The 12502-nt window shown below is 47.3% G+C and overlaps 1 protein-coding gene across 22 annotated transcripts in view; it reads left to right on the top strand.

The window, feature by feature from the left end:
* Positions 1 to 12502, top strand: part of LOC134142700 (collagen alpha-1(VII) chain-like) — a 131067-nt gene that overhangs the window by 110891 nt on the left and 7674 nt on the right. For 19 of the 22 annotated variants that reach the window (XM_062580175.1, XM_062580129.1, XM_062580138.1 and 16 more), the window contains 6 exons: positions 18 to 71; positions 871 to 933; positions 1758 to 1820; positions 3492 to 3608; positions 7929 to 8006; positions 10023 to 10076. In XM_062580175.1, coding sequence (XP_062436159.1) covers positions 18 to 71; positions 871 to 933; positions 1758 to 1820; positions 3492 to 3608; positions 7929 to 8006; positions 10023 to 10076 — 429 coding nt within the window. Of the gene's footprint in view, positions 1 to 17; positions 72 to 870; positions 934 to 1757; positions 1821 to 3491; positions 3609 to 5664; positions 5804 to 5833; positions 5901 to 7928; positions 8007 to 10022; positions 10077 to 12502 lie in introns of those variants that run through there. The other 3 variants (XR_009958955.1, XM_062580277.1, XM_062580285.1) reach the window with 3 other exon arrangements.

The following is a 12502-nucleotide window of genomic DNA, read 5'->3' as shown; positions in this document are numbered from 1 at the left end:
TTGTGATTTGTCACTAGGGCTTACGAGGGCTCCCAGGACGTGTTGGCGCTCCAGGAGCTGCAGGAACCAAGGTGAGTTCAGCCCAGCTTTCCCTCCCACTTTGGATGCCCCGTCTGCTGCGGGAAGTGGTGTTTCCTGCTTGTCGCCAGCATAACATCAAGCATGAAGAAGCCACCTTATGCTCATCTAGGGTAGCAGAAAGCAAACTCTTCCTGACGAACTCGTGCACTGGACCCGCAGGACCTCCTGCTCTGTGGCCTAGCAACTGCCTGGACTCAATTTGCAGTTGCTACTTAGTAAGACGCTTCAATGCTCAGCACCGCTGATCCTTCCTCTATAAACAGGGATAATGGCCCTTAATGTTTTTTTTATGAAGCATTTTGAAATGCTTGATAGGAACTATGGGAGCTGTTTGATAGCTGAACCAGTGGGATATGTTGTTGTTTTTATTACTGTTATTAATATTTTGCTTCATCAGTTGTGGCCTATTGGGTAAGTTAAGTACTGCTCAGGGAATTTCCTACCTACCCTCAGGTAGGTGGGCTTGAAGTCTGGGCAGTCTAAAATTTATGGGACTGTGCTGATCTGAAATAGAACTTTGCCTATATTTAGGCTTTCTGTTATAAGGAGTGTCAGCATGTTTCCCACACAGTTCCACTTATTCGCCTTGCCATTATGGAGCCAATTTTCCCCATATTTTAGGGGTTGTGCGTGTTCAGCTCAAGTAGTTTCGTTACATCCCTGTTCTGTTTCAAAAGATCACAGTGCAGTGGTGTTTTCACATAGCACAGATCATGCTCAGAAGGAAATAAAGACCCATCCCTGGCATCTGCCCTGCTTACAGCCCATTCACTACTTTTCCATCCACAGGGAGAAATTGGTAGTCCCGGGAGACCAGGAATCCCAGGGTCGGATGGACCATATGGACCGAAGGTGAATATCTGAATTGTGCTTCTGCCTGCAAGTAGAGATTATGCAAAAGCTTTGCAGATGCTGAGAATCCACCTCTCCAATGTGCTTATTTCTTTCAGAAGATTTATATGAGCACAGACAGAGAACAGATTATTCTGAATCTGTTCCCACAACACAGCATAGATCTGTGTAAGGATGCTGCTGTCAGACAGGCTGCTATCGATGCTAGTATTAATAACATTATTAGTGGTGTTGATTTAATATTGATCTGAAAATTGGTAGTAATTGATACTGCCTACATTCATGTGTTTGTTCGTCTGAAATGTCAATGAAATCAGAGCATCCCGCCCACAAGACTGCCTAGCTACGCCAGTTTTGGCATGTGCCTACAACTGCCTCCACACCTTCAGCACGCATCTGCTTTGCCAAAGCCATACAGACATGTCCCAGCTGCTGAGCCCTGAGGTGCCCCAAGATCTGCCCCCCACCCTGGGCATGCTCCTCTTGTGGGGACCACAGCCTGGATCAGAGGAAGGAATAGAGGCCGGGGTGAATATCGGTGGGTGGTGACCTCCCCATCACCTCTGTGTGATTCCACAGAGTTCATCCACCAGAGTCCTCATGATCCTCATGCCCTACTGCATATACATAAAATAACAGGGCTTTCTAATGAGAGTCCCATCCAGACTACCATGATTTCTTTAAGCCTCCTTGAGGACTGGCAATGCACAGTCTGGGCAACCCTAATAGATCTCCATCACTTAATAATCTGAAGAGGAGACAGATTGTAAACTGCAACTGGGCCAAGTCTGCATTGGTCGTGATTTTCTCTTGACTCTTTCCAGGGCAGACAGGGAGTATCAGGTGATGATGGAGCCTCAGGAATTCCTGGAGAGAAAGGAGAAAAGGTTAGTACTCTCCAAACTGCATCGAGCTGCCATTTATAAAAGAATAAATCTCACATCCATCAGGCCAAGTTAACAAAATTATACACTTTCTACATCATAGATACCCTTTCCACTGGGCAAATTTCAGCTCTATGGAGCATTAAGCCTAGGACTTCAATTGGAAAGGACATAAGAGGGAGGTGGTCTTAAATTCACCTTCTGCTGATCCACTAAACCCCAGGAGGATGCCGACATACAGTGGGCTGTATTATTTTAAAGCCATCCAAAGCCTTGAACTAGGATTAGTTGGCAGAGTGTATTCAACATCATCATGTCCAGGATAAAGGCTGCCCGGGATACTATGGAGAAAAGAAACTGCATTATACTGCTTTCACTAACTCTGCCAAGAGGCAGGGTCAGGAACAGCCTCAGTTGGTGGCAACATGAAGGCAGTGGCCATCAGCTGGATATCCACCTGAGCCTGGATTCCCAAATTAGACTTGTAGAATTATAGGATAATCTAGGCCGGAAGGATGATCCAGCAGAAACAATTCCCTTTGTAAATTCCTTGGCTTGTGGCTGTCTTGCAATATGAGGTACGATATACCGATATACTCCAGCAATAACTGTAAAGCACTCAGTTTGGAATGAATAGCAATAGTTAGAGTTTTAGCTCAGAAAAATTTTAGAAGAGCAGAAAACATCATTATTTTACATTTAATCATTGATTCTTATGATTTAGCAGGAGGCATTCCTTTGCAGAGAGTTCGTAGTCTTCTGACTGTGAGGTTTTTGCACTTCTCCCATAAGTATCACCGGTGCTGAGCCAGACTTGTTTTGGAGGGAGCCCAGGGAAGGAGAGAAAACAGGGTGTTGCTTTCCTATGGTGAATCTCTCCACTCTGTAGTCCTCATGTTTAAATGTCCACATTTGAGGAAAAGTTTGAGAAGTGTCATTCAGGCTGAAGGTAGACATGAACTGTTGGGCATCGATGCTTCACATCGATCATTGATGAGGGGCTTTTGTGCATAATACCCAGCTGGCAGGCACCCTGTGGGCTCACTTCTCAGGAGAACATTGCTCCAGGGTGCAGAAGGGAGTGAGACAACCACTCCTGAACAGCATGTTAATGCAAGTCTTTTGGATTTAGGTGAATAGACTCTTCTTTTAGTCCACTTTAGAAATCCACCTTCAGCTGAGTCTGAGAGGCCTTTCGCACTGCTCTGTTTATTTGTAGTCTTTCCTGGTCACAGCAGCTCTAGGAGAAAGCTCTGCCATGCAGACGAGTGGGAGATTTATGGTTCAGCTCTTGGTAACTACCTCTCCCCTCCTCAGCAGTCGTTGGCTTTTCCAGGGCTACGGATTAAAGGACTCTGTTTACTTATGCATGGAGAATCGGGTATTAGATGTGAAGTTACTGAGCATTGTCCTGGAGAGAGGGACATCCATGTTACCAAGTAGCAAGGTGTTTTCTGCGAGACTAAAGCTGGAGAGCAAAGCAAAGGTGATCTGTACCATCCTACTGATGCTAATGCCCCATCAATACCACAAGAGCAGGCAAAGGAGCATGTGCACAATTTCCCCTTTTTGCCAAAACCCATGAAAATATCTATGTTGTGTTTGACTAGCCCATGTCTAAAACCACTTGTGCTTGAAAAATGCTCCAAACCTCTCTCTTTTGGTTCTTCTCAGGGGGCCAAAGGAGTTCCTGGCTTGGGAGGCTTCAAAGGACAAATGGGATTGCCCGGGAAGATTGGAATTGCTGGACCAGATGGACCTCAAGGGCCACAGGGCCAACCAGGGCCACAGGTAAATACCTCAAGCTCTGCAGCAGGCACTAAATCCTGGTATGATCCAGTGTGCAGAGGTAGGATGTGAATGCTACACTCGCATGTGCAGCCAAGGCCCCTTCAGTTGCTTGATAATCGTGGGAGGGAGGAGGGGAAGCTCTGAGGCTAGAGCAACTCTGGCCTATAATAAGCTAGCTTCCAGGAGATTTAGGTTTCTCCTTACCATTTTAGTCATGTCATGTCTCAGTTAGCCAGCTCTGGACCTCACACATGAGCCCCTCACTCTCAAAAAAACCCATACGCCAGGGCTAGTGGGGCAGCCAGAGTGGGATTTGCCCACAGCTGTGCTCTGTGCAGTGTTCAAGGGCAGGAGGTACGATGCTGCCCTAGACATGGTGGATTTTCCTTCCCAGGGGAACCCTGCCAGACTTTCCTTCCTCAGCTACCTCCAAGTGGTTGCTTCCCTGATCCTCACATAACCCAGCACCCCAGATGTGTCCCCTGTGTGCATCACCATGTTCACATACACTCCCCCCTTCTTACTAGCTGGCACTGAGGTCTCTCACTTTGAGAGAAGATAGCTGCAAAGACTGCCATCTTTCTGTGTGATCTTGGTCAACTTCATCCCTTGGTGTATTTATCATTGGAGATCTTTTCTCCTTTCTTCTTTGCCTATCTGTAATGTAAGAAAGATCTGACTTTCCAGTGAAGGTGGGAAAGCTGATCATTTCAGATTAGCAGGGCATCAAGTGCAGCCCTCCTATGGCTAATTTTCTGGGGAGCAGGATGCCAACGTTTCGTAAGGAGCTTGTTGCTTTCAAACCCCGTTTGTGGGACTTGTTTAATAAGTGTCTTTGCATGCAAAATGTGCTGGGAACCTTTTGAAATGTAACAAAAAGACTTGTAAATGAGACATGCTAATACTATTTACGAGAAGGAACATGCTGCCCCCAGATCCTATGGTAATAAAGAGTGTCTTGCTGCTGCCCACACAATGCAGTGGGGGCATACTAGAGATTATCACTAATCACCAGTCCTTAGATGGCATCCATTAAGTAATGAAAACTTTTCAAATAAAGGAGGACTAGAAATAAAAATATCTTTCTCAATTGTGCTAGTGGGACTGGCTGAGTTTCAGACTTGAACAGGAGAATAAATAATTTAACATGAAAGAACTGAGAACAAAAGAAAAACTGAAATTGGGGAACTACCTGAAAGACCTACTGCTTTCCATAAGCCAGCTCAATGACAGTTCTAACTCCTGTCAGCATGTAAATCTGGCGGGTATTTGTATGCCATGTTTTACCCTAGTGATGATCCACACTCATATGTGTGTATGGATTTAGTCCTTATATATCTCTATGTTTATTATATACGTATTTATATATACATACATATATATATGGCCTATAGGAGCATGTACACCCATGTTTAAGTCTTAGGGAAGAAATAATTAGGAAAGAGAAAATGCAGGTGGTGCAGCAAGGTCCATCCTGCACTGACACGTCAAGTTGAATGTCTGTTACATCCTCAGAGACATCACACTATTTTATGGACTTGACCTTGAGCATCTACTCCATGATGCAGAAGCATAGAGGAGGCTATAGGTGTTTAAGATTGCTCAGTAGCCTACAGTGCTTTTGAAGTGTCCTTGCAGGAATTCACAAAGCATCCATGGCTAATGTTAGCGGATGGGGGGCAGGATGGGGAGGGAATCCCTCCCAACTGGCTTGACATGTCTGTGACACAGAATTTTCCTCCCCAAGCCACCATTGCCCTCAAATTGATAGTTGAGGGAGAAAAACAGGCTCTTTAAGGAGATAATTCATCTGACCTGCTTCTTGTGTCTGCTCTGGAACGAGATGAATTGCACCATTGACTTTCATCTGCTTTCAATTCAAAGGAACCCAGACAGCTAGCTAGGGTGACAGTGTCCAAATCACAGAGAGTAAAGACAGGATTCATCTGACGGGAGCACTGTGTCTACATCTGCCTCTAAGCTGCTTGGCTTGGGCTCCCTCTTTAGTCCATAGTGCCATTGGATCGCCTGCTCAGGTGCCTGAAATTGCACACAGGGCTGACAAATATTACATAGGATCTATGGAAGACCCATGTCCTTCTGGACCAGCAACATGAGGCTAAGTGGGACACCTTAAGGCACTACAAGCAACACCAGTGTTCAGATACCAGAAAAGCCCCTCCAGGATAAATCACGTCTAGGACATGATTCATCTTATCCTTTAGTAGATGCCTACATGTTGTCAGAGAAACTGCACCCTGAAAGCGTATGGATCTCAATCTCTCCACACAGGTGAGGACAATTAGCTCTGATAGAGGTGTGTACATACAAGTATAAAGCTGAGTAAGATGAATCCCATCCATGCTAACCGGACACATTGAGTCAGATCCTGGTCTCAGCTAATCCCCTTTTAAACTCTCTCCACTCTCTCTGAGTCCATCTTCCCTCCCCAGGCTATTCACCTTTGCCTCTGGATGCATGAGGATCATGGCCCAAAGGCACTTGTGACCTTCCATTGCTTTTAATGCATCTGAGCCCTCTCTGCTTGCCCTGCACAGAAAAAATGCAGTTGTATGTTAATAAGAGCTGCAGGAGCAAGCTGTGACCTGAATGTCTTTCAACGCACAGCCCCTGTTGCACACGTGCTGGCTCTCCTGCTTGCCTCCAGCCTTTCAAACCTACCCCAGTGAATCCTGCCACATACAACCAGATTTTGACGTACACACGTAGGCAGTAGCTGATCCACATCTTCTCCCCCATGGCCAGACACCATGAATGAGCCTGATCTGCAAGCTATTTGGTCTGCATCTGGCCCATAGCATCATAGACGCAAGTGGGGCTGTGGAAATGCCTGGCTGCAGGGATCCCTGCCAGCTCTATGCTCTGTCCCCTGCTATGTGCTTGATATGACCGGTGATTTTGCTCCTCATGCATTGGAAAAGCAAGTCTGAGCCTTTCTGCCATACACCTGCAAGGCAGCAAAAGGACTGAGGGTTTCTGTTCAAATTTTGAAGAGAGAATATTGGTGACATTGATTTTGGCTTCATTGTCTTCACTGACTTCACAAGGCTTCAGACCTTGCTACAGCTGTCAGTAAGAGCTTTCATCTACTGAAAAGAGGCCTGACATCCAGGACCTCTATGAAATGTAGACGTTTTGTGTGGGATTCAGCCCTCTAAATGTAGCATTTTGCCAGCTGCAGAGGGCCCAGGTCTCCTGTAGATCATATCTGCCAGCCCTGTGCAATACCTTGCATACCCTAATGTGTCTCAAAAAGCACTAGGAATATATGTTTAGGCAACTGCATAAAACCGTAGATGTCTGGAGTGGGGAGGGGATGTTTTAGATCCAGTTTTTAATCCAGTTTTTAGACTCTATTGCTTTTCTTGACTAGACCTACATTGCTGATGAAGACAGCGCAGGCAGCAGGTCACGTGTAGACTTGCACAAGTGGATACTCCATTTTAGGTACCTAAGCCTGTGAGCTGAATCCCATCCAGAGTTTCACCACTAACAGGGTGATAATAGGAAATACTGCCACAACCCTCTTCTAACAGGGGTGTAGGTATAACCCCACGCCCGCCAGAGCATGAAAAACACATCAGCATTCAAACCATAGCAGCTTCGAACCGTAGCAGCAACATTATTCTTCTTTTCCTAACACCCCATGCTATTCCTTGCAATGAAAAATATATCAGAAGAACCACAGAGGGGAGTAAAGAAGCAAAAGTACGAGATCTCTTCATGTATGTTTAAACAGGCTGGAAGTTTTAGTTTAGCATTTACAAGTATTGCATGCGCAGAGCACCGTGTATGAGATAATGAATGGCTTTTGCTTGGACACTGATTAAAGAGAAACTGTGAGATGCTGCCTCCTACACCTACACTGCTACTCAGCCTTTCCCTAAATTAAAAGAGAAAATCCCAAGGTCTGAACTGCAGCAGCGAGGCTGCTCTCATTTCTTATGTGGGAGGGTGTTATCCCCAGTCTGCAAGCTCTTCTGCTCCTGCTGAGACTCAATTTCTTAAATTAGTGCCAGAACAGAGGGAGAGCTGGAGGGATAAAACTGACTTCTGCCCACACAGCAGCGATCCTTTCCCCAGGTTGGAGGGGTTACCCAAGGGAGAGGTAGCAAAGGCAACTTCTCTGATCTGTAGAATCTGACCCGTTGGGCTGGTGTCTGAGGTCTGGAGGGCTCCAAGTATCTTCTCCTACTCGTGCCCAGACTGGGCTTTTGGGGGAAAATGCCAGCTTGTGGTGTTAGGCATCTCTGGAGGGTACCCAGACACTGCTAACTGAGCTCTGTTTTATCTCTCTAGGGTCCACGAGGTAGAAGAGGGAGACCTCAGCTCTGCCTCAGGGGCCCTCCAGGCGTCAGTGGACAAAAAGGAGAAAAGGTCAGTGTGGAGACTGACTCGCTTTGATGTAAACGTAGCAGGAGAAGTAAGGCTGGACTAGGTTAGGGCTCGGGACAGCCTGACCGATGATCACCTACCTCAGCGCTTCTGCCAGCTCTCCAGCCTGGGCAGCCTCATTTCCTCCCAGTGCAATGCAAGGCTGCCATTTCTCTTGTCCCACAACTTTCCTGTTCCAGCACCTTGTGTTGGCCGGATCCGGGTGTCCCTGAACAGACATAGCTGGCTGTCAGGGTCACACCTCAGGGGATTGCCCTGAATATTGAATCAGCCCATAAGCACTGTGAAACAAGAGCCATCTCATGCTTCATCTTCAGTCTACTCTTCTGCCGGCACAAGAGATCGAGCTTCTCGCACCTTGACTCACTGGGCAGCCTGCTGGTGACTTCAGTAACTCAGAATGTGCTTTTAGGGCCACTGATTGCTAATTCGTGTACATTCACCCTGCAGTGGTGCAGAGCTCAGCATTAGGTCTGGATAAATCTTGGTTGTTCTAGGTTAGATTTCTTGTCTCTCCAAATTTTGCAGCAATAAAAGCACAGAGAGCATTTTACCCCAAGCGCCAGGCATCTGTGCTGCCTACACTCCTGTCAGAAAATCCCTCCAACTTGGGCAGCTGCTGTGACCCCACTGGCCTGCCAAATATTTTTATGATTTCTTTAGGAGAATGCCTTATGTTGGACCAGCACAAGGTGTTATCTCTCCCTCTCTGAAATGAGATATGGGCAGATCAAACAGCTGTGCTGCCCACTGAGGTTGTCCTCATCATCTCCAAGGATTGCAGAGACCTTAACTAACTGGACAGACAAAACTCCTTTCAGCAGCATATGCTGAGCATAAAACTCACACATACTTCCCTCCAAAGAGGCCTGGATCTCACTTGTTCACCCAGGCTGGCATCACACCTTTGCAGCGTTGGGACAGCTGGTTGACAGATGTCTGTGAGTCCTCACTAGCTGTGCTAGTCATGTGAGATGACAGACGGTGAGCCAGATAGTAATCCTGGACTTCAGTACAAAGAGGGGATGCCCAGACGTTTAACACACACCAGAGAACACAAACAAGATCTTAGTCTTGATATCCAAGCCTGCAGCAAACTGGGCTTCAGAGGTTCCCCTGCAGTCAGAATAACTCATGTTCTGGATAAATCCCTACATGCTGCAGGTCTCACTAACACTGACTCACAGGCTTTCTGCATCAGGTGGTGGCATTGCATTAGTTTCATGTGTTGTGGAGGGTAATATGATTTCTCCTAGCGCTCTAGCCCCAGTAACTGGGCACAGATTGAGAAAAATGACCCTCACAGCTTCAATTTAGATTGTTCTTCCTGTGCTGTTTTTCCTTTTATTTTTTAAAGTATTCTTAATCAACAAATTCAGTTTTTGCAAAGTTGGAGTGGAAATTTTTTCAAGATATTTCCTTCTGCGATGCAGAAAGGCCTGTTCACAGACCTCAGCATCTCCTTGTGCTGCGTGGTCATAGATCTGTGATTGCAGAAGCATCCTGCATGCAGTCTTCTGTGTAGTCTGGTGGGAGTTTCCAGAGCTTCTCTCTGGAGGCCAGATCCTTTCCCTCACTCCTCTCCCTGGCTCTTTGTGGTCACTTACATATTGCAAAGAAACCTGACTCTTAACTGCATCTGGTAACATCCTGATAGTTTGGGTAGGGCAGAGCCTTGCTGCTTTCTGCATATGTAATTTAGAGCAGTCACGCACTCTTCAAACTGAGCAGGAAAGCATAAACTAGCCCACAAAATCTGAGAGTCTGTACCCAGCCCTTTGACACACACTTTTGTTCTTATCTCCTTGCACTTGGGTAACTCCACTCCTTCCTGTTCAGTGAGCTATTTACAGATCTGCCTTAAATTTATGAGAAAACATAAGCATTTTCTCCATCTCCCTTTCTAGAGCATCTTTTTCTCTCTAAGGTAGACTTATTCTTGGGTCATTTAATGGTCAATCTACTGAATTTTTGTAATCACTGAAGTGTTTTTAACAGGGTGAAAATGGTCCAGATGGGCAGAAGGGAGAAAAGGGAGAGCCTGGTCTTTCTGTAAGTACTTTAGCCCAAGAGCACATCCTATTACACAGGCTTGAATAGGAAAATAGGGCAAACTGCCCCTAAGAGGTGTAAGGGAGGAGAGAAATGCTGAGAAACAAATTAATGCTGTTAGTATCCAGGAAATGAGAGTGTTGGCCATTCTCCAGAGACATCAGACATACAAAACCTGGGAAGGGAGCAGTACAAAAGGCAGGCTAGACATCCACAAATCCATGGGCCCTGATGGGATACACCCACGGGTACAGAAGGAGCTGGTGGATGTTGCCAGGCCGCTCTCCATCATCCTGGAAAGGTCCTGGAGAACTGGAGAGGTACCTGAGGACTGGAAGAAAGCCAGTGTCACTCCAGTCTTCAAGAAGGGCAAGAAGGAGGACCCAGGCAACTCTAGGCCAGTCAGCCTCACCTCCGTCCCTGGAAAGGTGATGGAACAGCTCATTCTGGATGTCATCTCCAGACATATGGAGGAAAAGGTGATCAGGAGTAGCCAGCATGCATTCACCAAGAGGAAATCCTGCTTAACCAATTTGATAGCCTTCTATGAAGGAGTGACTGGCTGGGTAGATGAGGGGAGAGCAGTGGATGTTGTGTACCTTGACTTCAGCAAGGCTTTGGACACTGTCTCCCATAACATCCTCCTAGGTAAGCTCAGGAAGTGTGGGTTAGACGAGTGGACAGTGAAGTGGGTTGAGAAGTGGCTGAAAGGCAGAGCTCAGAGGGTTGTCATCAGTGGTGTGGAGTCTAGTTGAAGGCCTGTGGCTAGTGAGCCCCAGGGCTTAGTACTGGGTCCCATCCTGTTCAACTTATTCATCAACGACCTGGATGAGGGGGTGGAGTGCCTCCTCAGCAAGTTCGCTGATGACACCAAGCTGGGAGGAGTGGCTGACACACCTGAGGGCCGTGCTGCCATTCAGAGAGACCTGGACAGGCTGGAGAGCTGGGCAGAGAGGAACCTCCTGAGGTTCAACAAGGGCAAGTGCAGAGTCCTGCACACAGGGAAAAATAACCCTGGGCACCAGTACAAGGTGAGGGCTGACCTTCTGGAGAGCAGCTCTGCAGAGAAGGCCCTGGGAGTGCTGGTGGATGACAGATTGACCATGAGCCAGCAATGTGCCCATGTGACCAAGAAGGCCAATGGTCTCCTGGGGTGCACTGGGAAGAGTGTTGCCAGCAGGTTGAGGGAGGTGATCCTGCCCCTCTCCTCAGCCCTGGGGAAGCCTCATTTCAAGTACTGTGTCCAGTTCTGGGCTCCCCAGTCCAAGAGAGACATGGAGCTACTGGAGAGAGTCCAGCGTAGGGCTACAAAGATGATCCGAGGGCTGGAGCATCTGCCCTAGGAGGAACGGCTGTGAGAGCTGGGCCTCTTCAGCCTGGGGAAGAGCAGACTGAGGGGGGATCTTATCAGTGTGTACAAGTACCTGAAGGGAGGGTGTCAAGGGGACAAGGACAAACTCTTTTCAGTTGTTCCATGTGACAGGACAAGAGGCAATGGGCAGAAATTGAAGCACAAGAAGTTCTGCCTGACCGTGAGGGGGAATTTCTTCCCTGTGAGAGTGACGGAGCACTGGAACAGGTTGCCCAGAGAGGTTGTGGAGTCTCCTTCTCTGGAGATCTTCAAGGCCTGCCTGGATGCAACCCTGTCTACCATGCCCTAGGTGACCCTGCTGAGCAGGGAGGTTGCACTAGATGATCTCCAGAAGTCCCTTCCAACCTTACTGGTTCTATGATTCTGTGAAAACAGCATGAGGCCAAGCTCAAAAGCCCAAAGTGCAGGGTGCATTTCTCAAGGAGTAAGTGCCTCCAGTTGAGCAAGTTCTCTTGGCTCCCTTTACAACCAGAGTTTTGGCTGAGTAAAAGTTGGCATCTCCATTAGGGTGAGGTGGATTGCTCCCTAAACAATACCAACTATAAAGGGAGCTCAGGGTGTGTAGACCCACTTGTCTAGGCAGAAGAATCCAACCCCAAATAACAAGATCAACAGCTGTTGCCCCAGAATAGCTCTTCTCATGCAGAACTTTGCATCCCTGCAAGGGGTACAACTACATGAAATGTAGCAAGATGCCAATCATTGCACATGGAAGCTCAGCTGAGCTGAGCACAAGGATGGAGGATGGAGTCTCGTTGTGGGGGTAACAGTGTTAGCCGGTAAAGAGACAGGAGAATAACAAAATGAGATGCATCTAGAGCTACAATCCATCTCCAAACCATATGATTTGAGCAGCTCCTTTGCATAGACGCAGGTGGGTTGATGAAACTTTTCAGAGGTGATGGACACCTAGGAGACCATGGCTCCAAGGACAGTGCCAAGAGGATGGAGACACTCACTGGAGAGCCAGCCTGGGCTTGAAGTGTGCCATGATCCTCACATTGGACTGGAGATCCTGGCTCCCAGGGGCGAGAAGAAAACAATCACCAGCACA

The sequence above is a fragment of the Rhea pennata genome, chromosome 1 (genome assembly GCF_028389875.1).
Source record: "Rhea pennata isolate bPtePen1 chromosome 1, bPtePen1.pri, whole genome shotgun sequence".
NCBI classification, from domain to species: domain Eukaryota; kingdom Metazoa; phylum Chordata; class Aves; order Rheiformes; family Rheidae; genus Rhea; species Rhea pennata.
Note: the sequence above shows the minus strand (reverse complement) of the source record. Positions and strands in the feature narration are given on the sequence as shown.